The sequence below is a fragment of the Schistocerca cancellata genome, chromosome 5 (genome assembly GCF_023864275.1).
Source record: "Schistocerca cancellata isolate TAMUIC-IGC-003103 chromosome 5, iqSchCanc2.1, whole genome shotgun sequence".
Classification (NCBI taxonomy): domain Eukaryota; kingdom Metazoa; phylum Arthropoda; class Insecta; order Orthoptera; family Acrididae; genus Schistocerca; species Schistocerca cancellata.
This window is the reverse complement of record NC_064630.1, coordinates 525,877,108-525,902,862: the sequence shown is the minus strand read 5'-3', so window position 1 is coordinate 525,902,862 and position 25,755 is coordinate 525,877,108. Positions and strand designations below refer to the sequence as shown.

The 25,755-nt window shown below is 36.9% G+C and overlaps 1 protein-coding gene across 3 annotated transcripts in view; it reads right to left on the bottom strand.

Annotated features, from left to right (window-relative positions):
* Positions 1-8,622: 8,622 nt before the first annotated feature.
* Positions 8,623-25,755, bottom strand: part of LOC126187395 (uncharacterized protein ZK1073.1) — a 612,194-nt gene continuing 595,061 nt past the window's right edge. For all 3 annotated transcript variants that reach the window (XM_049928450.1, XM_049928451.1, XM_049928452.1), the window contains exons 7-9: positions 19,579-19,694; positions 14,103-14,265; positions 8,623-10,543 (exon numbers count right to left, since the gene is read on the bottom strand). In XM_049928450.1, the coding sequence (XP_049784407.1) occupies positions 10,310-10,543; positions 14,103-14,265; positions 19,579-19,694 (513 nt within the window). In that variant the 3' untranslated portion in view covers positions 8,623-10,309. The remainder of the gene's footprint in view (positions 10,544-14,102; positions 14,266-19,578; positions 19,695-25,755) is intronic.

The following is a 25,755-nucleotide window of genomic DNA, read 5'->3' as shown; positions in this document are numbered from 1 at the left end:
CCGCAGGTGGGAACTCTCCCTGCAATATATCCTTTGTTCTCGTAACCCTCCTGGCCTCAATCTTTGTTAGTTATTGTCCTCACCCATCTAGCCCCTTCCTTGTTCCCATACCAGCACTATATAGCCCTCTGTTCCACCAACACACCCAGTATTTTTACTTTTCGCCTTTTCTGCTACCCACCTCTCTCCTTTATCATCCATCTAACCTCCTGACTATTCCTTGCTGCCATACCCTCGCTCCATCTCATCGCTGCATGTTCCACAGCAGCACTTCACCCTTCCCAATTCCTGCCCTGCTATCCCTCTCCCTCCCCACCTCAGCCTCCTCCTTACCATCATCCAGTTGCCTTTCCCACCATGCACTAATGCTGCTGCTTGTAGTTTGGCTTCAACTGCCAGAGACTGTGGCCATGTGTGTGAGTTGTGGGTACATATGTGTTTGTGTGTGTGTGTGTGGGTGGGTGAGTGTCTGTCATCCATTTTTGACAAAGGTGTCATTGGCTGAAAGCTTATTTTGTGACAGTCTTTTTTTGTTGCCTATTTGTGACTGAGCATCTCCACTATATGGTGAGTAGCAACTGTCCTTTTCGTAATATTGTCATCTCTATGTGTGTTATTTTGAGGTTCGTTTAACAATAGAAAGCAAGAATAGTTTTCCACAGTGAAACAATTTAGGAAGACACAAATGCAGTTACTGCCAGCTGTATAGATGACTCTGATCCATTTACTGACTTTACTTAACATAAAAGCTACTACAGCAATTTGCCAGATTAGGGGGCTGAATTTTACTTTTGAATTCACTGAATGCTGCTCCTAGAACTAATTCTGGTCTTGGCGAGTTTTGTTCTTTAAGAAGGTTTTGACTTAGCATAATTTGTGATGAAGTTCTGTTTGATTTCTTAGCAGCAACCTTGGCAGACCTTTCAGTTACTAACAGTATGCTTGGTATATGGACAATACTTCTGAATTTTATTCACTGGTACTCCACATTTTGCACCCACAGATGAATTTTCAATGTTGAATGCTCACACAGTTTGCCTAAATATTTTCCTACCTTCTTTATCATTCCTTTTAAGAGCTGTAGTTGTTGCTACTATAACTGCTTTATAGCCATCGAGACCTCCTCTACATTCACAGAATCCAAAATTTTAGGTCTATTAGCTACTAGGAGATCTAAGACGTTATCCTCACAAGTTGGTTCTCTAACAACATCTTTTAGGTAATTGTCAGATAAAATATTTGAGCTGTGTGTTGCTCGTGTTCCCGCCTTCATGTATTTTACACCCTGTTTTTAACGTACTTCCACCTCATTACATTAATTTAAATTACTACTGCCACTGAGTTGCTGCTTTGCCTGACCGTGAGCAGCATTAGCAGTGTGTATCGATATATCCCCTCTCGTAGTATCTTTGCTCGACTGTTATTACTTCCTGGTTGTTGTCTGTCATGAGCCAGTTCGGGTTGGGTGTTCACCAGTTCAGGTTGGGTGTTCGCCAGTTCGGATTGGGTGTTCGGGTCTGCCAGTCAGTTGGAACATATGGAGCACAGTCTGGACCTGCCAGTAAAGGAGTTGCAATGCGGCACTAGTGCAGTCCAGTTGGAGCAGTGAGGCCTGCACCAACATGGTCGCCCGACTATTGCCACCACGCATCACTTCAGCTGGGCCACGGTCTTGGTGGATCGTTGGTTGGTCATCCTACAGGACGACACGTTTTGGCTCGGCGATCGTTCATGAGTCAGCTCTGTGTGTGTGTGTGTGTGTGTGTGTGTGTGTGTGTGTGTGTCAACTCCCAATTTTTCGTGTATGCTTAGTTGCTGTTGTATCATTCAGGTCTTTGTGCAAGTGTTTGTCAGCTTGTGTTTGTAGTTGGCGTTAGTTCCACTGACAATGATTTTAGATGTTGTCGGCATTCTGAGAGGAGTCAGTTGGAACGTGCGAGGAGGAGAGTTCACGGCGGCAGTTCAGGTCGTGAGTTGAGCCCTGGCAGCCAGTTGCAACACATCTGGAGTGCAGTCTGGGCCAGCCAGTCACCGGCTTGCAGCAGCAGCAGTGAGCCCTGTGCGGACATCGCCCACCTGTCCATTGCCGCCACGCATCACTTAAGCCGGACCTGACTTTGTAGATTCTTGGTCAGTCGGTTCATTCGAGGACATTTTCATGCTGGCGGTCTCTGCGCAGTGTCAGAGTCTGTTTGGAGCTGTCCAATCAGTATGAGCAACATCACTTGCTGACCCAGGACATGAAGGTTGAGTGGTTTTGAGCATTACGTTGTTGGTTCTGGCATTGCTGTTGTGGAGGTTTTCCTGTGAGTAACAACGAGTGAAGTGTTCAAGATAGCTGCTGTCAGGTGGAACTGATCAAATTAATTTACCCATAGTCAAGTGCACCAGCAGAATTTTCTGCCTTGTGGCCGTTAGTGTTCTGGTTACCTGTCCTGGCCGCTGACATAAATTCAGGCAGTGTTCACTTTGGGTGAAGTTAACTGTATTATCTTGCTTTGTAGTTAAGTGAACCAGTGGAATTCTCTGCCTTGTGGCCATTGGTGTTCTGGTTACATGCCCTGGCCACCAATGTAGTTTTTAGGCAGTGTCTTTTCCTCACCTGTTATTGCTGCCTAACATGGTTTGTAGTTTTGGCAGCTCAGTTCACATACACATTTGTTGGGGAAAGTGATACTTGTAATTTTGGGGGGGGGGGGGGGGGGCCTTGAATTCTCGTGTACTCTGTCGTGGCAAGCAAGTGGTTGGTCGGTCGGTCCATGACTGTCCCCTGGTTGGGTTCCGACAAATCAGGTGTAATAGTGCTTACCACCTGTCTCACCTAAGAGAACGAGGGCAGGCCGATCCACTGGAGACTCCTGAGTGTCATTCTCTTAATTATCCATTTGGCAGTGTTAATGTTGTTGTAATTTAACGGTATTTTATATTTTTAATTTGGCAATGTTAGTTGTGGGCCTTGAGCCATGGAAACATGTTCTCAGAGTTTCCTTCAAGTCCAAGCATTATCGCCTTCTGTTCTTGAAAGGTTATTGTAATTTCCTCTGAAAGATTTTACAAGTTATTGTGGACCTTCCGTCGTTTGAGTTGCAAAAGGAAATTTTTAAACTTAATGTATTATTTTACTGATTGTGGCAATACTTATTTCCTTAATTTGCAGAATTTACCTTGCAGCCATCAGCCATCCTATTGCGTTCATGTCTTTCTGTGCACCTTGTGGGCCATCAGCCCTGTTAGCTTCTTATAACATTGTGGCCTTCTGCATTCAGTAATTATCATAGAATATTTGAAATTTTGAAGATTTAATTTGAACTTATTCTAAAACATCTGTTCAGAGGCCTTAAGCCGCGAAGCAAATTTAATTCTTTCAAAAGTGTGTTTGTGAACTAAATGATAATAAATTACAATTGTGAAATGAATCCGACCACAACTCCCTTGGCCCTTTCCACAATCCTAATTACCTGTTAGCCCTATGTGTTTTAGCGGGCTTATCAATATTTGGACCAATAATCTCACTCAAATTCTTATCCCTGATACCTATTTAAATAATCTAACTCTCTCAATCCATAGCTGGTGAGCTGATACCTCACCCTGTTATCATGATAAGGTTAGAGAATTTATCTCCATTGTTTTCCAAGTTTTCTCTGACGCATTCTGACGCTATAGCCCCTGAGGAATTAGTTCTATAAAAGCATCAAATTATATTGTTTGACCTACTTTTGTTGCTCAGTTTCAGCCAGACAATTTAACATTCAAAATCTGAAATAACGATGCTAGACAATCATGTTCTTTATGGCAATAAATATTCCATCACCATTGATGTACAGCCTACTCCAAGGAATCTATGTCAGTTGTAATTAGGATTGCTTTGCTATACAGTTCTGGTTTCAGTCAGTTTCTGTTCAATATATAGTTGTTATTACCATAATGAGTGAATTCCAGGACAGCATCATGGTTACTCCTGTAACTGGCTAATGCCATGTTAACATTTTAATCTATCTGACCTTAAGACCCCACTATACTTAAAATATATGAGTTTCTTTCTCTGAATAAGACACATAATTCTTGAAACTTCCTGGCAGATTAAAACTGTGTGCTGGACCGAGACTCAAACTCGGACCTTTCCCTTTTGCGGGCAAGTGCTCTACCAATTGAGCTACCCAAGCACGACTCATGCCCCCTCCTCACAGCTTTACTTCTCCCAGTATCTCGTCTCCTACCTTCCAAACTTTACAGAAGTTCTCCTGCAAACCTTGCAGAACTAGCACTCCTCAAAGAAAGGATATTGCGGAGACACGGCTTTACCACAGCCTGAGGGATGTTTCCAGAATGAGATTTTCACTCTTCACATTGTGGGTTGCTCTGGCATAAAAAATCCTCTCATACACATGCCACAAATGTTCTGTTACACAAATACATAAATTATTATTTCACATGTTTGTTTGCCAAATAAGTTGTAACAAAGCAGGTGGATTCTTTCCCGTTATGTTTTTCTTTGCCCCCCACCCCTCCCCCACAAAAAAAATCTTGAATATTAACTCAGGACCCAGCCAACATAACTTTATTATCCATGATATTTATTTGATTAATTAGAATCCTTTAGTGTAACTAATTTACCTAAAAATTGTATTAATTACAAAATATGAAACATGGTTATCACTGTTCATATGCACACCCATACCCAATAACTAACTTCCTGATAAATTAAAGCAAAAATATGTATAAAAAAGTTAAGCAATTATACAGCTAATGTTGAAAATGTGGTAGTAACTTCTGAACTCATTTAGTTTCAAAGTAAGTAGCAGTCATGGTTAAACATTGCTACTGAAATAGGATCCTATATTTTGGAAAATAGGCTAGCATAAATCAATAGAAATTATAGTTTTATCTAAAAGTCCCCAGTCAAACAAATCTTATTCCACTATTTAGTTATTCAGAAATGGCAATCTCTGATTGAAAATAATGAAAGTACGGCAATCAACAATAGCTGAATGTCATTTTAATTATTGCAAACATACAACAAGTATTTCAGAAGCCATATCTGTCAGTCTGTGGAAAGTTATGATATGAGCAAGATCTGTGCCCAAAATTACTGTGAAGTGTACAAAGATGAATTAGCACAAATCACAAGTTATCATGTTACAGGACATCAACAGAGTGTAGTATATGACTAATCATTTACCTGACCAATGTGGTCATAAACAATGGGTTATTTAATTTCAAAGTCCAGTTAAAGTGTTGGGACTGTGTATACCATATCACTTGAAAGAGCCTACTTGTGAAAACCACTTTTCAACCAGATTTGATGGAGGCTCAGCTACCTGAGTCATATTAGTACAGTTAAACAGGGTAATGTTGCAACATCTTGTTACAAGTAGTGGTACAAGGTATCCTCCACCATGCACCATATGGTGGCTTGCAGAGTATGTATGTAGATGTAGGTGTAGATGTACAGTAGAACTTGAATGAAATCAACTTGTAGGGGCTTTACATAGTTGAAAGTAAAGTGCAGAATACTCAAATGCAATTGCAAGAAAAGTGGACTTCTAAAAAATGAAAAAAGGAAATATTGAAATGGAAATCAAGCTTCTCTTTCTTTGACTACAACCTCTGTTGAAGATTAAAGGAAAAACCAGTTGCTTTAAAAGTACATAATATGGAGCAAGAATTGTTAATACACAAGTGAAATACCACTTTTGTAAGTTAAACTGTACTTAACCCCATAAGAATTAACTTCTGCACAACATTTTATGTGGGAACAGACACCAACCGCCAGTCCACTCAGATGGATGGCAAAGAACAGATTAACCACCCAGTGTCAGGACACAGTTCTGAATACAAAGTGTTCAGGTTCAACAGCTGCTTCACAACCACCTCAACCTGTATCTTGCTCCCCAACATCAGCTTCTCTAAATTAGGTAGAGATTAATTGTCCTCACAAGACATCTTTCAATCTTGTACTCCTCCTGTCCTCAGTCTCTCTTAGCCTCTGTCTCACAAATCCACTCATTTCCCCATGACCCCACTTCACTCATTCTGCAGTCACACCCTCCTCTGTGCAGTCTCCCTCTTCCTTGTTATATCTGCCCCTCCCATTTCTCCACGTCATTCTGCATGACACACAACTCTGCCCTCTGTGCAGCAGAGTGAGTTCACCATTCCTGTTCTGTGCATTTGCTGCTAATTAGCTTTCCTTACCTCCATACCTTCCTCCAACTTCCCAAATTGAAAAAGGTGATAGTGGGTCCACAACCAGTTATACTGAGATAGGGAACCCATGTTCAGAACTGCATATTTATTTTGTTATGGACACATACAGCATATACTGCTTTACAATAGCATAGCTCACAGTAACTGTTTAAAGTGGCAACCACTAATCTCAATGTATGTATTGCAATGATGCATCCAGTTCTGCTGCAGTCTCACAGAGATCCCTAGTGTCTGTTGTACCAGGAGACAGGCAGCTTGGACACTAGCAAGGTCTTCATCCGTTTATATGTGGGTTTCATACACCAGCATCTTTATGTAATCCCAGAGGAAAGGGTCCAGAGGTGTGAGATCCAGTAATTTTGCTGGCCATAGGACAGGATCTCCCCTTCCAGCCCAATGATGAAGGAATGTGTTGATGAGGTGCTTGTGGACATTAACAGTGAAGTGGGCTGGTACACACCCTTCACAGGCAACAAGGGATACAGTCTCCAATAACTGTGGCAGCACATCTTGTGGGAACACCTAGTAACATGGACCAATTAAATGAGGATGCAGCAAATAAGGCCCTATTAGGTGATCTTGGACAATGCCCCCCCCCCCCCCAAATACGTCAACAAAGTCGTTGCTAGTAGCCACCAATGTGGGTGGAGAGGTCATTGTCCTCACTACAGATATGGCTGTTGCAGTTGTTGCGGCACCATCATTGGTAAATGAGGTCTCATCCATGAGCAATAAAAACTGTACCAAGTTTGGCATTACAGTACTGCAGTGGGTGATCCATTGACAGAAGTGAATGCGTGGCTCAAAATCTGTTCTTTACGATGGGTGTAATTCCTGTTTCACCGGTACTCTCCACACTGTATCCTTCAAAGTGTGCATTTCACAGGAAAGTTGACAGGTCCTTACTACTGGGTTGTTGGCCACATGAGCTAACACCATGTTCTCAAAGTCTGGTGTTAAGACATATCTTTGGAAGGAACCTTGGCCTGCTCTTGTTGGTGGAAATGATCCCATCTCATAAGTTGATATTCACAGAGACAAACTTCTTTGAATTAGGATGGGAAACATTCTCTGTCCATTAATACTACTTTCCAGGCACTACACCTACTGCACCATACATTAAATGTATGTCTGCCAACTCTCATGATGAGTAACATTCCATCTTTGACTACACGTCAAGCACTGTACATAGTAACATACCTCACCATTGACACATCATTAGTTGTCTAATGTAATGGCCAACTGACATCAGGGGTAGTGGTGCACGTATGGAAAAGGCTAATGCACTGATGAGATGCATGTGGTCCTAACACAACACACATGCTATGAACTAAGTATGTCTGTTTGGTGGTCAGGAATGTATGTTGTTCATCACCCACTGCCTTTTCCAGTGTACAACAGACACCCAGGATCTTTGTGAGAGTGCAGCAGAACCTTTGATATACATGTGTTGAGACTGATGGTCATTGCTTTGAACAATTACTGTGAGCTATGTTGTTGCTATGTGGTGTACGCTGTGTATGTCCGTAACTCACAAAATATGCATTTCTAACTATTGACTCCCTATCTCAATACAATCAGTTGTGGATCATCTATCACCTGTTTCAATTCAACCAAAAACGTTTGAGACACTCTGTATATGGTGAGTTGCTACTTTTACTCTTTCCAGAATTTTAAAACATTAAGTTCAGTATGTTTCATAGTGTAACTTTTATTGAATAGATGAAACAAAATAATAAACAAATGAATGGTAGAATACTAACATTCATATTTAAATCACTAAATCTGCACCACCATTCAGGAAATACTATTTATTGACGCCTTTTTTTCACCTTGGCACATAAAATAATCTAATTGGCTAATGTCCTGTACATTCTTTTTGGAGCACAAATTATCATCATCCTCTCCACTTCCAGGGATTAGGCTAAATGTCTCTCTGGTCTTCAAAGACTATTGTTGAGCTCATCTCATTATCTGTGTTTAGTAGCATTTCTTACATTGCCAATACTCCATCTCTCTAACAGAAGTTCCTAATGTATTCCTCTGCAATAGGACTCAGTTCAGAGATATTTGGTTCAAATCATGGTAGTGGAAAAAATTATCATCGACACACTTCCTTCCAATGCCTTGGATTAAATTTCCAACTTTTCCACAGTGTTTTAAGGAATGAGAATATGTGATACTGTTTATGGTGATCCACCCATTGGATGGAGTCATGAAGCACAGCAGTTCTCTTGGTATTTGAGAATTGTAGGCCATGTGCCAGCACTGGGTTTCATTCTCTCCCTTCACTCATCATCACACAACCCAAACAGGATACCACACTATATATACACCCATTACAATCACCTAAACTCAAAATATATGCTTAAGACATAACTCCGATACAATGTGCAGTAAGAAAAATGAGAACAGTTTTGTTTCAATAAAATTTATTTCCATATTCTTTGGTTCATTGTTGAAGCATCTCTATTTACAGAAACATACCACACTAAAGTTTGACCTCAGTATTATCTACCTGTTATATGACACAGGTTTTACATCTTGTAAAATGTTTTCTATATTTATTGCCGTTGACATATACAGAACGGATTAATTTACTATGACACTTGCAGTTCACAGCTGCATGGGCGTCTTTCAACAAGGTTTCTTGGCACAGTCTAATTAATATTGTGTTACATTTGGCAATATAAATACTTGCTTGAGTTACATTTGTACTATGAAACTTTTTTTCACACATTTTGAAGTCTGTGAACTACAAATGTACAACAAAATACAATAATCAATTATGATACAATAAGGTTGCATTAGCTTTTACTGCTTCTCAAAAGTAATACAAGAGAAGAAAGTAATCCAGTTCTAACAGACTGTTATAAAATGTAATATCATGAAACTTATGATCAGTCCTATTAAGAATGGCACTTATGCATTACTTCAGATTTTGGAATACCGTTGTGCTCATTTGCATTGTTACTGAGAAACAAAATTGGTAATTCAGGATTCAGTTTCCTTACCATAATTTAAACAATTGTTTTATCCTTAGGTGGAACATGAAACAAAAGTGTAGAATGAATGGGAAATATTGGTTTGAGTAGAAATTTATGAAAAAGAAATAATTTAATGAACACTGAAACAAGCTCATTTAAGCAAATTTCTACAAAAAAAGGACCAACACAGTTGCAATAATATCTGATAGAATGTATTTAGTATTCCTTCAGCCTTAGCTTACACTTCTTGTACAAAAGTTACCCAATCTACTTATATTTTGATTTGTACTCTACAGTACAACTAAAAGCAATTACGATATATAATACCCACATTTTTATAAGCAGATACATTGTCAAACAAACATAAAGCGGAAGGATCTATCCTGGTGTATCAAGAGTAAAACTGGTCCATCATTTTAATTTATTGTAGCTTAACACTGCAACAAATGGTGACATCATCAATAATATGCCTTTTTTGAGTGCTGAAAACTGAATCATAGTTTTTTACAAAATCTGCCAATAACCCTGGCTTTCAGCAAACAATCTGATTGTCTCAGTACATGGATGTTTCAAGTTATAGCAGGTATGCAGCAATGTTGTAAATGATATAATACAGTTTGCTGTTTCAAGTGGCATTATGAAATCTAGCTTTATTGTGTATATCTATATACTTGTATATGTCTTTCTGTGTCTCCTAAAACTTCCTTACAGCTACAGTTTAAAAAAGAAAAAAAAAACATCTTATGAAAATACTATTTATACAGATAAACAGTTAGTTTACCTAAATACACACCAGGTACCTCTATTTTTATGTCAGTGCTTGCTCTCAGAAATTAAGAAACAAATGACATAGCATTGCACCAGTCATAGCTACACATTCAAGGCAAAGTGATGCATTTTCCCCATTGAAATGTCTTGCCACCAACACATTGAAAACACAGATTTCACTAAAGAAATTTAACTGGTGTGATTTGAAAACACAGTAGAAATATATTTTCCATCCTCTATTACTTCATTTTCAGATACAAAAAAAAATTGCTTCCGATTTTAAACTTGATGGCAGCCTGTTTGGGGCATGTTTAAATACTTTCAGCATCTTACATGCAGAGAAGTATTTAGTTGTGCTTGTTCGGCATTGTATCATTGCTAATGGTAATTGACAGACGCCGAATATTCGGTTTGTCATACTCCTCCATGCTCATTCCTCTTGAAAGTCTCCTTGGACGCCCTTCCCCATCAAATGATCCTCCAGAAAATGCTCGCTGTCTTTCAACCCCAGGCAGAGTAATAGAAGTCAGTAATCCTTGACCTTTGCAAAACAGCAAAATGCTCTGTGCTACTTTGTGAGGCTGTAACAACAGAATAATGTTAGTGCTGAATTAAATGAAGTAAGTATTATAGTAGTTGTATTACATGTTTATTAGCCTACCTTATAAATAAATAAAAAACTTTTTTATATTAAATTCAGTGCATTAGTATTTGTAAAATGACTTTCATATAGTGTTCATTAAAAAATGATGATCATTCCACTTGGGACCTGTGGAATGGTACATTAGCTTATTTGTTTTAGTTGTAAATATTTGTCATGTATTGTTGTTATTCTGACATGTTCCACATCCTGGTGGACCTCCTCACTACGGATAAATTGGAATGAAAGTAAATCTAATCTAATCTAAGACAGAAGGGAATAACAAACATCATTCCATTTATTTTTTCTGCTTTGAGAACTGTTTTTTATACTTTTCTGGATAAAACAGTACAAAAGTTACACAAATAATATAAGGGGTTATATAGTTGAAGCAGTAAACAGTTAATAGGCACATAAATGAGATTGAAAAAGTTGCTAAGCTTTTGAACAGCGTCCTTGTTTTGGATCCCTTTTTTTTTTTTTAGATCTGAAGGAAACTGTCCAGAAGCTTAGAAACATCAACAGTCTTTAAATTACAGTCGTTCAAAACAAAAATCCTGGATATTAAGTTCTTTATTTATCTGGTGCACCCTGACATGTTTTGTCTTAATTACAAAGCATCTTCAGTGAGTGTTCTGAAGTACTACACGACTTTTTCATTTGCAAATGCACATTCAATGCAAATGTTCTGAGAAATTGTGAAATATTTAAGGAAATGGTAACAATACAGACTGCAGTGTTCCAGAACAGTCAGGTAACTGTTGTGCTATGCTACTCCTGTGTGTTGCACTGCAGCAGTAAAACATTTAACATAAAGTTAAATAATACACATGGTACAGTAATGGAAGTTCCATAGGGGAATAAGTGTCTGGATTAAAAACTTATATGCTTATTTTATTGTCCAGAAATAAAAGGAGAAAGTTCATTGTGGTTTAGTTCTCCAGTATATTCAGCCTCACCAAGAAATCATGCAAATAAGCTAAAGCTGGTAAAAGAAAAAAACAATACAAATATGCTAAGGCTGATAAAAGAAATACTTGACATTTGCAAAAGGTAATGGAAGGTGGTGTGCCCTTAGGCAGATATGAAGAAATATGTGGACACTGTTTCGGTCTAGAAATGAATAGTATGGAAAAAACAGGCAACGTAAACATACCAAATCACCAACATATCATGGGATGAAATTTTTTTGCAAGAGAAGAGCTGTTGATAGAAATGATTTCTTGTAATGTTCAGGAAGTGATTCATATTGAGGATGTGAAACTCTTCTTCCAGAAAATGGAAAAGTCATTCAAAACTTTACCAAACAATTTAATAACTTTGGCTACTTTTCCAGAAACAAATTGTTAACCTCAAAATGAAACTGCATTCTTTAAGCTGAATTATCTTTACTGATTAAAGAATATTATTTTAAAGTGCATTTAAATGAACACTCCTTTGAGTGGCTGGTATACAGTGAATCATGATGCAGTGCTTGTCTGATTGTGTTGGTAGCACTTGGTGTGGAAAAAAATTTTGGAATAGTTTGCAGGAACAGTACTATTTAAACATTTTTGCAAGGTGACTATCAAGTGCCATCAAGTAATGTATAAAATGCATTTTTGACTGTCAGCCACTTTTATTTTAATCTCAGGTATTGTCTGGTTTCAGTCTTGGACCATCTTCATGGAGAACAGCTTAAAACATTTTAACCCTTATTCATGAAGATGGTCCATGGCTGAAACCGGTTGATATTTAGGCTTAAAATAAAAGCAGCTGATGGTCAAACATGTATTTTATACAGTACAATTTAGCTTGTCACCAACTGCAGGCTCTCTTATCATGGCACCTTTAACTGGCAACATGAACCATGCCACAAAATTTAAATGTGAATGGAAAATCATATAATCATCCAATCTAAGAATAATTATTAAGGCACTGTAATATGGGGATAAGTCTCACCATAAGCCTGTGTAGACATTTATTGGTATCCTCTATTTTAGTCCATAAATCTTGATATAATGTTTGAACAATCAAGATGGCAATCTTCTTGCCCAAGTTCACACACACATGTAACTTCTACCATGAATTGATGCAGAATCTTTAATATTTCATTCCTTCATAAGATAATGGATAATGAACAGAAGACTGGCAGCTTAGAGAACAGTAAGCATTGGGTGAATAAGATCACTACTGTGCAGACAATAGGAACTCTCATGAACAAAATGCTTGTAACACAACATTACATACTACATGACAGATGTAAAAAATTACCTACTGTTACAAAATGTGACTCTACTGTCTCCAGCTATATTGTCACCTGCAAATTTTTCTGTATTGTTACTTATTTAGTTCTGTCAACACAAATTTGTCTATCACTTGTCATATCTCTCCATGCACTGGCTTTAGAAAATATAATTAATATGGAGCTAATCAGCTTTTGGTGATATTAAATATTTAGATAATATCAGAAAGTTCTAATTGGAATAAAAATGCTGGTAGAAGTGAAAAGGAGTAAAGGCAATCACTCAATATATAGTTGAGATGTTGAGCATTTGACTAACATACAAACAAGACTGTCCTTAACATAATTCTTGTGCTGGCCATTTTTGCATCATCTGCATATAAATTACAGTGATTCAAAAGAAAAACACCTTTTCCATGTGGCACGTTAACTTTTTTTTCCCCACCCAGGTGTGATTCATGTGATTCACCTTAATTACAAGGCATCTTCAGTGGGTGTCCTGAAATATCACAATTTTTTCATTTACAAATGAAACCCCCTACTTTACACTGACATTACATATGTTTTTCAATAGATAGTCAGAGTCACTCACTGTAGGGCCAGTTTATCAATGCTGTTACCAAATGAACAAGTTGGGTCTAAAATATTCAGTGAATATATCTAAAAAGAAAGATGATGAGACTTACCAAACAAAAGCGCTGGCAGGTCGATAGACACACAAACATACACCCAAAATTCTAGCTTTCGCAACCAACGGCTGCTTCATCAGGAAAGAGGGAAGGAGAGGGAAAGACGAAAGGATGTGGGTTTTAAGGGAGAGGGTAAGGAGTCATTCCAATCCCGGGAGCGGAAAGACTTACCTTAGGGGGAAAAAAGGACGGGTATACACTCGCACACACACACATATCCATCTGCATATACACAGACACAAGCAGCAGACATTTGTAAAGGCAAACTTTCCCCATCTGATAGTTTGAATACATAATACATTTTATCTATGTTGCTGCAAATATGTATTTTTTTTAAATTATGCAAATATAGTTGGTAAGCCTCATTCATTTGTTTCTCATTTTCCTTTTCTTAAACTCTATTTTCTTTTTCTTCAAAGTAATAGACCACTCATTACCTTAAATAAATAGCAAGTAGAAAACATAAAATGCAGTGATCACAATTTCATATCAAATTTGTTATGGATATATTGTAAGAAAATTACTCACAGTTACTTTTCATATTTTTTATTAATGAATGTGATTAAGTAATTAAACATATGACTTACAGCTTCCAGTAGAACATCTCCAGCTCTTTCCACTTTAAGAAGTGTGGCTTTTGCTTTGTCAAGGTCTCTGTGTAGTTTCTCAACAACTGAAGCATAAGAGCTTAACATGCCTGTGATAAGCAAAACATCTGTTTGGCAGTTTTTCAAAGGTAGGTCTTTGCGCCTGAAATAGGTATCAATTTGATGAGATGCAATTTTTCCAACAATGTGAAATCTATTTGAAGTGCGACAATGGTGGGAAATTTGCTAGAAGGTACATTAGGTAGAGTAAAGGAGGGAAAAATACACAATACACTCAGAAAGAAAATTAAAAATAGGAAAACTGTCAACAAGAACTTTTAGTAAGTTGGGTTTCTGAAGCCAGTAACAATATCTTCACAAGAATGATGAGATATAAAAACTTGGGAATAAGACACTAAAACTTGGAAACCATTTTTTCTCAGTTTGCTTTCTCATAAGTTATTCTGTCATACAAGGTATGCCCACAAAGTAAGTTCCATTTGGTTATATTAAACAAATGTGTTCAGATGCAGAAAAAATATTTATTGTACAAAAATCTACAAGTGTTAAATTACTTTTCTACATAGCTTCTGAAATTTTGTAGGCACTTGTCATAGAGTGGTACAAGTTTTTGTATGCCTTCTTCATAAAAGTTTGCCGCCTGTGTATTCAACCATGTGGTAATATTCTTTCAGCTCATCATCATTGTTGAAGTGTTGACCACCAAGGACAGACTTTAGGTGTAAGAAGAGATGAAAGTCGCTAGGAGCGAGGTCCGGGCTGTACCGAGCATGATCAGAACAGGTCCCAGTGAAATTCCTATAAGAGTTGTTTGGTCACATTCAGTGTGAGGTTAGGCATTACTGTGGGAAAAAAACAACACCTTTGCTTGTTCTGTACTGTGCAGCACAATTTCTTAATGGTCTCGCGGTAACCGAAGCATTGATTGTTTGACCTCATGGCAAGAAATCAATCAGCAAAATACCTCTTTTCTGTCCCAAAAAATGGTGCACATGACTTTTCGAGGTGTCAAGATTTGCTTAGGCTTAACCTTCATTGGGGATGAAGTGGCCTTTCATTCCACTGATTGCCGTTTTGTTTCAGGGGTGTCGTGCGATACACAAGTTTCATCCGCCGTGACTATCCATCAATTTCTTCATTGTAGCATGTCAAAAACTGAAGTGTACTGGACATTCATTGTTTTTTTGTGTTGCTCAGTAAGAATTTTGGGTACCCAACGTGAGCAAAGTTTTCGAAATTTCAATTTTTCACTAACAATTTCATGAATTAGTGATCATGAGATTTGCAGAACTTCCATAGGAAGGGAACTAATTGTAAACTTGTGGTTGTGCTTAATCTTCTCTTCAATTGTGTGAACCAGTTCATCAGTAACCACAGACAGGCATCCACTTCATTCTTCATCATGCACTTGATCACGTTCTTCATTGAACAGTCTGGCCCATCTTCTAACCATTGAATCAGTCACAGCATTTTGCCCGTAAACCTCGCAGATTTGCTGATGAATTTCCTTTGGTTTAACTTTCTTTGCATTTAGAAAACGAATCACAGATCTGATTTCACACACGGAAGCATTTTCAATTACAGCTGTTATTATAAAGAAGCACTACAAAGCACACGTCAGCAGCAGCAATCTGAAAATGGCATACATGTCTTCTCCTTGAGTCAGAGTAACTGCCATGTATGCTCGGAACAGTGATCATAGCACTGCCCCGGATAGAAATAGAAATGGAACTTACTTTGTGGATGACCCTCATATTATTTTAAGTAAGTGCATTTGCCTACCATTCTACAATACCAGTACAAGCAAAAATCACCAGAATTCAAACGGAGTACCACATAAAACACCTATAATTATCCAGTGACTATTGTCTGTAAAGAAAAGAAATATTTTACACATGGAAGAGTATTTTCTAGCAACATGGAATAACTCAGCACAAAAATTTCTTTGGCTCCTGATACTAAGAACTCTTCATATTTGAAGATCTGACTATCATATAGTTAGGATGTTTATGCTTCTTATGAGTTAAAATTATATATTCATAATATCCTCTCCCCATCCCCCTCCCCCACTCTCTCTCTCTCTCTCTCTCTCTCTCTCTCTCTCTCTCTCTCTCTCTGACTTTCCTGTGTGTGTGACAAGAGAGAGAGAATGATGTAATTAATTATCATAAGATATAAGATAAAAATGGATGTAACCTAGAAGATACTCAAAATCAAGGCTTTCTGCTCTAAAAACACAAACAAGGCATAGAAAAGATACAAAATAGTGTGGAAATAGAGGGGACATGATGATTGTATTTATGTAGGAAAGGAGTGGTATTTCAACAAAAAATGCATGCTTACTCTTATTATGCCACTTTTAGGCACAGTTGCATGTAGGATAATTCATACAGCAGACCTCTTATGTTTCAGGTATCTATTCGTAATAATGAAATAAAAAGTACAAGTCTTAATGGAGTTTCTATGTTCAGTGTGATAATTTTTTACAATTAATAAACATGTGAATAATTGCAACCACTTGTTATACTGGTAACTGTGTCCACATTTTATGTGAATCACGTGATGCACAGTTCTGAGTTCATAGTCACAGAAGTATAGGGCATAAACTAATCAAGGCTATCAAGCAGTAGTAACGTAAAATAGCACCTAATATGTAGTTGAAGCAGTTCAACAGAATTAAATATAGTTTATATTTCTAAGCATAGTAGTGGAACATGGCTGGCATTTCTTTACTCGCAGCCACATTTACTTGGCAAGCTATTTTACAATCATCGGCTTTCTAAGGTCAAGTTTTCTGTAAAATTAGCCATTTTAATATTACACTACAGATACTGAAGAAAATTTTTATAAAAATTTCTAAAACATCCTAAAAATATTTCACTTGAAGTGGTGTAAATAAATATCAGGATATACATTAAGGTTTTGTCTCACAGTTCATCAAGTTTCCAAATTGTACTGTTTGTAATTTATGCCAAAAATAGACTTACACCTGTTTAATTTAAATAACGTAATACATAAATATTTTAGATTGAAATTTTTACACTAAACAAGTCCAAAATAATTTATTACTGGGAGCATATTGTCTCCACTAATTTTGTTACCAATTCATCCTTGTTTAATGATGATCCTAAAGCTTCTGTTCTAGGTATTAAACTAAGTTGTAATTTTAATAGCTCTCATTTTAAGTAAGAGATATCATAATTATGTAGTCAGTATCAGTTTGTAGAGTCTGCATACTCATTTGCTCCATGAAAGAAAAACAGTATGAAATAAAAATAGTGCCAGAAATTATAATAGAAAATCAGTTTAAGGTTTTGAGTTTACAGTAAAACCCTGATTAACTGAACTTAGGACAACCACAACCCGGATTATCTGAAACACCTCTGGAGAGTATGGGGAGGGGGGGATGGAAGGGACGGGAGTGTGCTGAACTGCATGTAGCAGGGAAAGGTGACTGCCTGACCTTGAGTTGCTTCACCCACCAACTCACCAGTCTAAATAAAGCTACACTGCCAACAACAGTGCCTTTCAGTGTTTGTTTCTTCCCATTGTGAGTCAATTTTTCTGCTATCAAACTTAAGCAGAAGCATGTTGTGATTATTTTTGCTGATAAATTAGCTGCCATCAATGATGATGGAAATGAAAGTTTACTGAAAACTGGTGGCTAATTATGGAGTTGTGTTTCTGCCATTTCAGAATGAATGAAGTTGAAAGCTGAATTTCTAGAACAAGCTGTGAACAATCTTCACAGAAATACATTTGAAATATCTGACTTTGAAAATGTAGATGAAGCTCTTTATCTTTGATTTACCCAACAATGAGAAAATGGCCTGATTTTGCAAGAAAAAGCTAAAATCTTATACAAGTTGTTATGAGAGAAGGAAATAGATTTTCTGTCATGCTGTGGGTGGTTACACAGGTGTGAAAACAGATACAGCATTGGGAAATTGAACGTGTGTGGAGACACAGACACAATTTATGTTTTAGAGTTTGAAGATTACATTCAGAGCTATACTAATGGCTAGATTTACAGTGCCGATGAAATGACTTATTTTCAAGATGTTGCTCATACCCTCCTCAAAAGAACATCTACAATAGGACACAAAATGAAAAAAGAATGATAAATGCTTCTGGCACATTCAGAATTCCTCCATTGTGTATCAGGAAGTTGATAAACCTTTGAGCCTTGAAGAATGTTGCTCAGAAAGTGCTACCAGTGTTTTATACAGCACAGAAACGTTCCTGAATGTCTTGTGAACTCTTTGCTGAATGGTCTACATTTTAACTGAAAAAGATCTGCCTAAAAAGGCATCTTATTAACTGACAATATGCCTACACTTCCTTCCATGTTAAAAGTGGTGATATTGTGCATTTCCTTCCCCCAAACATTACCAATCTATTTCAGTCACTCGATCACGGTATAATAATGACATTTAAACAGCACTACCATTGGATATTCTTAAGAACCATCCTGCAAGGTAATGACATGCAAAACAAAAATATGAAACATGTAGTTTATTGGTGTGCACAAGCCTGGGATAATTAAAGCAGAAACTCTTTGAAAGGGCTGTAGAAAATGTATGACGGGCTTAAAAAAGATCAGGCAGAAAATTCTGGAAACTTGACAGATATGGTAAAAAGAATTTGCAGATGTGAAGATTTGGATATTTGTGAGGTGGATGAATGCATTGTCGCTGATAATACAACAAAAATCATGGACCAAGAAACTGTAGAAAAGTGTTGCAGTCAAATGCTGACATGCCTGAAGAGCCTGAAGTAGATGGCATGGATGACAAGAGTGAGAGCCAAAGATGGTTTTCGAGCATTAGAGGTAAGCCAATATGAAGAATACATCTCTCAAAAACCTACTAGGTATAGTATAACACAGAAATTACAGTACATGTGTTGTTATTATAGGATGCCCTAAAATTTATTAAACATTCCTATGAGTCAACACTGGCTGACATCCTTCTAATGAAACAATGGTGTGACTTTGTTACTCAATAACACCAGAAACAAAAATTACTGAGTTTTTTAAATTTTTAATATATATGCTACAAACTATTAAGTACAGTATACCATATATTAGATACTGTAATCCTAAAAATGTAATGTAACTTACATAAAGAACATAAGCATAGCCTACAAAGAGGTTTTTGAATTCCTTTGGCCTTCAAAACTTTTCAAAAATTTGTACTGTATTTACAGTACAAAATACTGTAGTAGATACTAGATGTTCATGACTGAACTGAAGAAATTGTTATCTGAAATGATTTCCCCCCCCCCTCCCCTTTTTCATGATTTTCATACTAATTACAAGATCACATTATTTTTAGGGACTAAAATTAAAGCATACAGCTACTTTAAGATACCAACAATAACACGATAATGTAAGGGGTAGTGTCTGATCTATTAAATAGCTAGCAATATATTTGAATATATAATGCATACTAACCCCAAAAATGCATTTACGTAGAGCTTCAGATTTTTGTTATTGATGGTCCCTCGCAGACGAGCTTGAAATTCTTGCATAACTTTTTCCTTGTCTGGGTTTGTTTCATTAACCAATTGCTGAAAATAAGAAAGCAGCATGATGCAGAAACATAAGCTTAAACTAAAAACTGACATATGGTTATCTTTGAATCTTTCAGGAACTGAATGATCTCAACAAAAAGCACTGAATAAATAAAATATTTTAGGGGTATTGTAATGTAATGCTATACAGATCATAAGCATAAGGACCTCAAAAAATCGGGTCAAATGTGCAAAGTGATAACTCTACCCTATCTAAAAATTCAATGCAATAGATAACATCTACAGATATATGCACTATTGCAAGCATTGCCAATACAAAGATACCTATATGTTCTATCATAAAGGCAGTGCACTGTTGCAGTTGTTTCTCAAATTCTACTGTACATGTAACAACTTGTCTCAAACAAAGGCATCTAAACAGTAAAACTATACATAACATAATGACATCATGGCCTTCTATTTCAGCATCTACAGGTGCCAAGAACTAATTTGTGCATAACATTTGTTTGTCATTACCTCAGACATTAGCTGTAGAGTTAGTTGTAGAATAACATGAAAGGAAAAAAGAAAATTAATTGAAACATGTAACATACAATGTTCAAATCATTCTCATGATTTCATATATGTGCGTTGTTGTAACTAGTGGAATAAACACAACTAATAAAATAATTTGTCTATGAACTAAATAAATACAGACAAACTATAAGGTAATAGATATTAATAATTTAGTGATATATATTCAAAAACCATTTTGCATTTACCATTGAATTTTGTTTATTGCCATAAGCTGTTGCGAGATTTGCTGTTTAGAAAGTGCTATTCTCACTCATCTTTTCCTTTATGTTATTTTTATTTACCAAAATCCATGAGTATGGTTGTTTTCTAACATTTGGCTCAAAAATAAAAATTATTGAAAGCCTGTAGCAATATGTGTTTGTTTTTAAGAATTAAAGCTGTAATATGGTTTTGAAGCAAATAAAAATATGAAAAATGCACTAATAAGTTATAAACCTTATGACTGAAAAGACAAATATTAAATGAAAGGAAATCATGTACAGTGACAAGAGCGTCTCTTGAGAAATGCTGTAGTTCTTGCAAAGATAAAATTTTCTTTAAAAAATTGACATTATTGTGAATCATGATACTTCTACAAGGAACCCCATTACTGATTGATTTATCGATTGCTTTATTAATCTGAGAAACAGTTTCTGTTGTATGAATTTCATCATGCAAAATACTAAAATTTTTGTGACTTAAAATTAATTTCTTATACAATAACTGGCAATGATTTTTTAAAATCTAATCACATTTGGTTTTTGTTATAGTCTTAGCAAATTATTACTTCTGTATACACATTATAAACAGCACTTCTTATAATAGGTGACATGTTTTAATTTAGGTACTCCGTTACTGTGTAAAAACTTTTATTTTGTAAATAATCTTTAAGCTTTGTTTTGAAAGAATAGGTAGTATCTATGTCTTTTATAAGCTGTGGTAATTTGTTGCATAATATGGTGGCATTGTAAAAAAAAAAAAAAAATAAACTATGCTGAGTTTTAACTTAATTTTTTCTGTCCAGATACATACTGTAGTAGTTTCAGGTTTTATAATCACATACTAAGCAATTCGTAACATAGTGGTCAATATTTTTTAAAGATACCTAACACTCCAAAAAATATATTCAAAGGTACAGTTAACAATTCCAGCATTTTAAATAGTTTGAGGCAGTTGTTCTTTTTTGCAATCAGAATACAGCTTGAATATTTTTCTTATTAACTCTCCAAAAAATTATGCTGTAGCTAATAACAAGACGAATTCAAACAAAATACACTGATCTCATACATGAAATAACACATACTGATGTGAGAATTTCGAGCACATAGCATGCTGTATCAGATAGATTATATAATGGTAAGACAGAGATTTAGGAACCAGGTTTTAAATTGTAAGACATTTCCAGGGGCAGATGTGGACTCTGACCACAATCTATTGGTTAAGAACTGTAGATTAAAACTGAAGAAACCGCAAAAAAGTTGGAATTTAAGGAGATGGGACCTGGATAAACTGAAAGAACCAGAGATTGTACAGAGTTTCAGGGAGAGCATAAGGGAACAATTGACAAGAATGGGGGAAAGTAACACAATAGAAGAAGAATGGGTAGCTTTGAGGGATGAAATAGTGAAGGCAGCAGAGGATCAAATAGATAAAAAGACGAGGGCTAGTAGAAACCCTTGGGTAACAGAAGAAATATTGAAGTTAATTGCTGAAAGGAGAAAATATAAAAATGCAGTAAATGAAGCAGGCAAAAAGGAATACAAACGTCTCAAAAATGAGATAGACAGGAAGTGCAAAATGGCTAAGCAGGGATGGCTAGAGGACAAATGTAAGGATGTAGAGGCTTATCTCACTAGGGGTAAGATAGATACTGCCTACAGGGAAATTAAAGAGATCTTTGGAGAAAAGAGAACCACTTGTATGAACATCAAGAGCTCAGATGGAAACCCAGTTCTAAGCAAAGAAGGGAAAGCAGAAAGGTGGAAGGATTATATAGAGGGTCTATACAAAGGCGAGGTACTTGAGGACAATATTATGGAAATGGAAGAGGATGTAGATGAGGATGAAATGGGAGATATGATACTGCGGAAAGAGGTAGACAGAGCACTGAAAGACCTGAGTTGAAACAAGGCTCCCGGAGTAGACAACACTCCATTAGAACTACTGACAGCCTTGGGAGAGCCAGTCCTGACAAAACTCTACCATCTGGTGAGCAAGATGTATGAGACAGGCGAAATACCCCCGACTTCAAGAAGAATATAATAATTCCAATCCCAAAGAAAGCAGGTGTTGACAGATGTGAAAATTACCGAACTATCAGTTTAATAAGTCACAGCTGCAAAATACTAATGCGAATTCTTTACAGACGAATGGAAAAACTGATAGAAGCCGACCACGGGGAAGATCAGTTTGGATTCCATAGAAATGTTGGAACAGGTGAGTCAATACTGACCCTACGAATTACCTTAGAAGAAAGATTAAGAAAAGGCAAACCTATGTTTCTAGCATTTGTAGACTTAGTGAAAGCTTTTGACAATGTTGATTGGAATACTCTCTTTCAAATTCTGAAGGTGACAGGGGTAAAATACAGGGAGCGAAAGGCTATTTACCAGATGGCAGTTGTAAGAGTCGAGGGGCATGAAAGGGAAGCAGTGGTTGGGAAGGGAGTGAGACAGGGTTGTAGCCTATCCCCGATGTTATTCAATCTGTATATTGAGCAAGCAATAAAGGAAACAAAAGAAAAGTTCGGAGTAGGTATTAAAATCCATGGAGAAGAAATAAAAACTTTGAGGTTCGCCGATGATATTGTAATTCTGTCGGAGACAGCAAAGGACTTTGAAGAGTTGCTGAACGGAATGGACAGTGTCTTGAAAGGAGGGTATAAGATGAACATCAACAAAAGCAAAACGAGGATAATGGAATGTAGTCAAATTAAGTCGAGTGACGCTGAGGGAATTAGATTAGGAAATGAGACACTTAAAGTAGTAAAGGAGTTTTGTTATTTGGGGAGCAAAATAACTGACGATGGTTGAAGTAGAGAGGATATAAAATGTAGACTGGCGATGGCAAGGAAAACGTTTCTGAAGAAGAAAAATTTGTTAACATTGAGTATAGATTTAAATGTCAGGAAGTCGTTTCTGAAAGTATTTGTATGGAGTGTAGCCATGTATGGAAGTGAAATGTGGACGATATATAGTTTAGACAAGAAGAGAATAGAAGCTTTCGAAATGTGGTGCTACAGAAGAATGCTGAAGATTAGATGGGTAGACCACATAACTAATGAGGAGGTATTGAATAGAATTGGGGAGAAGAGGAGCTTGTGGCACAACTTGACCAGAAGAAGGGATCGGTTGGTAGGACATGTTCTGAGACATTGAGGGATCACCAATTTAGTATTGGACGGCAGCCTGGAGGGTAAAAATCGTAGAGGGAGACCAAGAGATGAATACACTAAGCAGATTCAGAAGGATGTAGGCTGCATTAGGTACTGGGAGATGAAGAAGCTTGCACAGGATAGAGTAGCATGGAGAGCTGCATCAAACCAGTCTCAGGACTGAAGACTGCAACAACAACAACAGCATGCTGTAGAGATTCTATTGCTAAGTATTTTTATGTGTTCTTTCCACCTTCATTAACAGTCAACAAGCATTCCCATAAATTTTGTGCTTTCCACACATTGTGTAGCTTCATTATATACTTTCATGTTGTTGTAATCTGGATTTTTGTTTATGTAGTAGTTCATAGTGCTTGTTTTCTTTATATTTAGAGTGATTTTACTGTTTATTGCACATTCATATATGCTGCTAAGCATTTCTTGATCTTTCTCTCTTGGTACTTCTACTCATTTGTCTGTGATCAGTACATTAGAGTCATCTGCAAACAATATATTTTGTCCATGCTTGATACGTTGTGGGAAATCATTTACGCAAATTAGAAACAGTACTGGACATGGCACACTACACTACAATACCATTATATTCATATATTTAGCATCACAACTATGTTTTTCAATACATTTCGAGCCACTTGATGCATACGTAATTTCAGTCGACTGCACCCTTATTTTCTAGATATGACTGAAACCATTATTTCACCACCCCCCTTACTCCCAGTTCATCTAGCTTATTTACCATATTTACTCGAATCTAAGCCGCACTCGAATCTAAGCCGCACCTGAAAAATGAGACTCGAAATCAAGGAAAACAATTTTTCCGAATCTAAGCCGCACCTGAAGTTTGAGACCTGAAGCAGAGAGAAAAGTTTTAGGCCACACCTCCAAATCGAAACAAAGTTGGTCCATTGTAATGTGAGACACAATTTAGGTCGAATAAATGACGATACAGCTACAGTAGTTTGGTTGTCGTAAGCTTAGCAGTTAAGCTTTACCAGGTAGTCATTGCTATGCGTCAGGCACTCCATCCATATTTATACGGGTACCCTTCCTTTTTCACATGCTTCGTCTGGTTTGAATTGATTGCTTATTTTTCTTTCATCTGATAAGTGCCGTTCTCTTTGTTATAGGTGTTTACGTCACTCTAAGCTGAAAATGCATTACTGTACTGTGTCATGCATTGTTCGTCGCATTCTGATAATGAGTGTTTACGGCCTGTCGCCACTCGCGGCATGGATTGCTTTTGTGCACGCTACCGCCGCTTACAATTTAAAAAAAAGAAGAGAGAGGAATCGTCTCATTAGCAAAACAATGGCAAGAGACTGCTATTTGTTGTTACTTACACTGCTGCTTTCTTTGATAATGATCAACAAGAACCAAATAAAGGCTGCGTATGATGGAAGATGTTCTGAATGAGAGTTTAGCGAAAACTTTTCTCCGTTTGAAAATCTTTGCAGATGCCTCTTTAGTAATTATATTCTGCACAGAAATTAGAGTCATCTTAGATTTAAAAATCTAGTCAATTCCCGTGCTTCAATTCTGACTGTATCACTATTAAGCATAAGAATAATACGAATATAAACATGACATGATATGTATATTCTTCCGCATTTGCTGTTGTCGCACTCTAGTTTCATAGTTTATTGGGTAGAAAGGATTTAAATGAGATAGCAGCAAACACGAAAGAATACATGGCAAAATGTTTATATTCGTATTATTCTTAAAGTGAAGAGAATACTGCGTGTGATTCACAATTCATAAAAGTTCCTATTAGCAACCATCTCTTCTCACAGGTAGGAAAAAATCCAGAACGTAGAGTTGGCCATGTTGACAAACATGCCAAACGGTCTTGCCAGTCGGATTTTAGTAGTACATTGAAATGCTGCTACATTCGAAGATGAACAATACGGAATTTGTATTTACTTCGTTGGATAATGTATGAAAATGTAGTGGTCGAAACTCGGGGCGGAGAAAAAAGCTCGTCTTCCACCTTTTTTTTTAATTTTTTTACTGACGCAGGGGTTTTGGCGCCAGTATTTATCTTTGTGCCTGCAAAGCATGCCTGTGTAGTGCTACATATATTCGACGGCAGAAGTTAGTTGTGACGGACCTAAGAACATTTTTCAGACCTTCTACTTACTTTGCACTCGA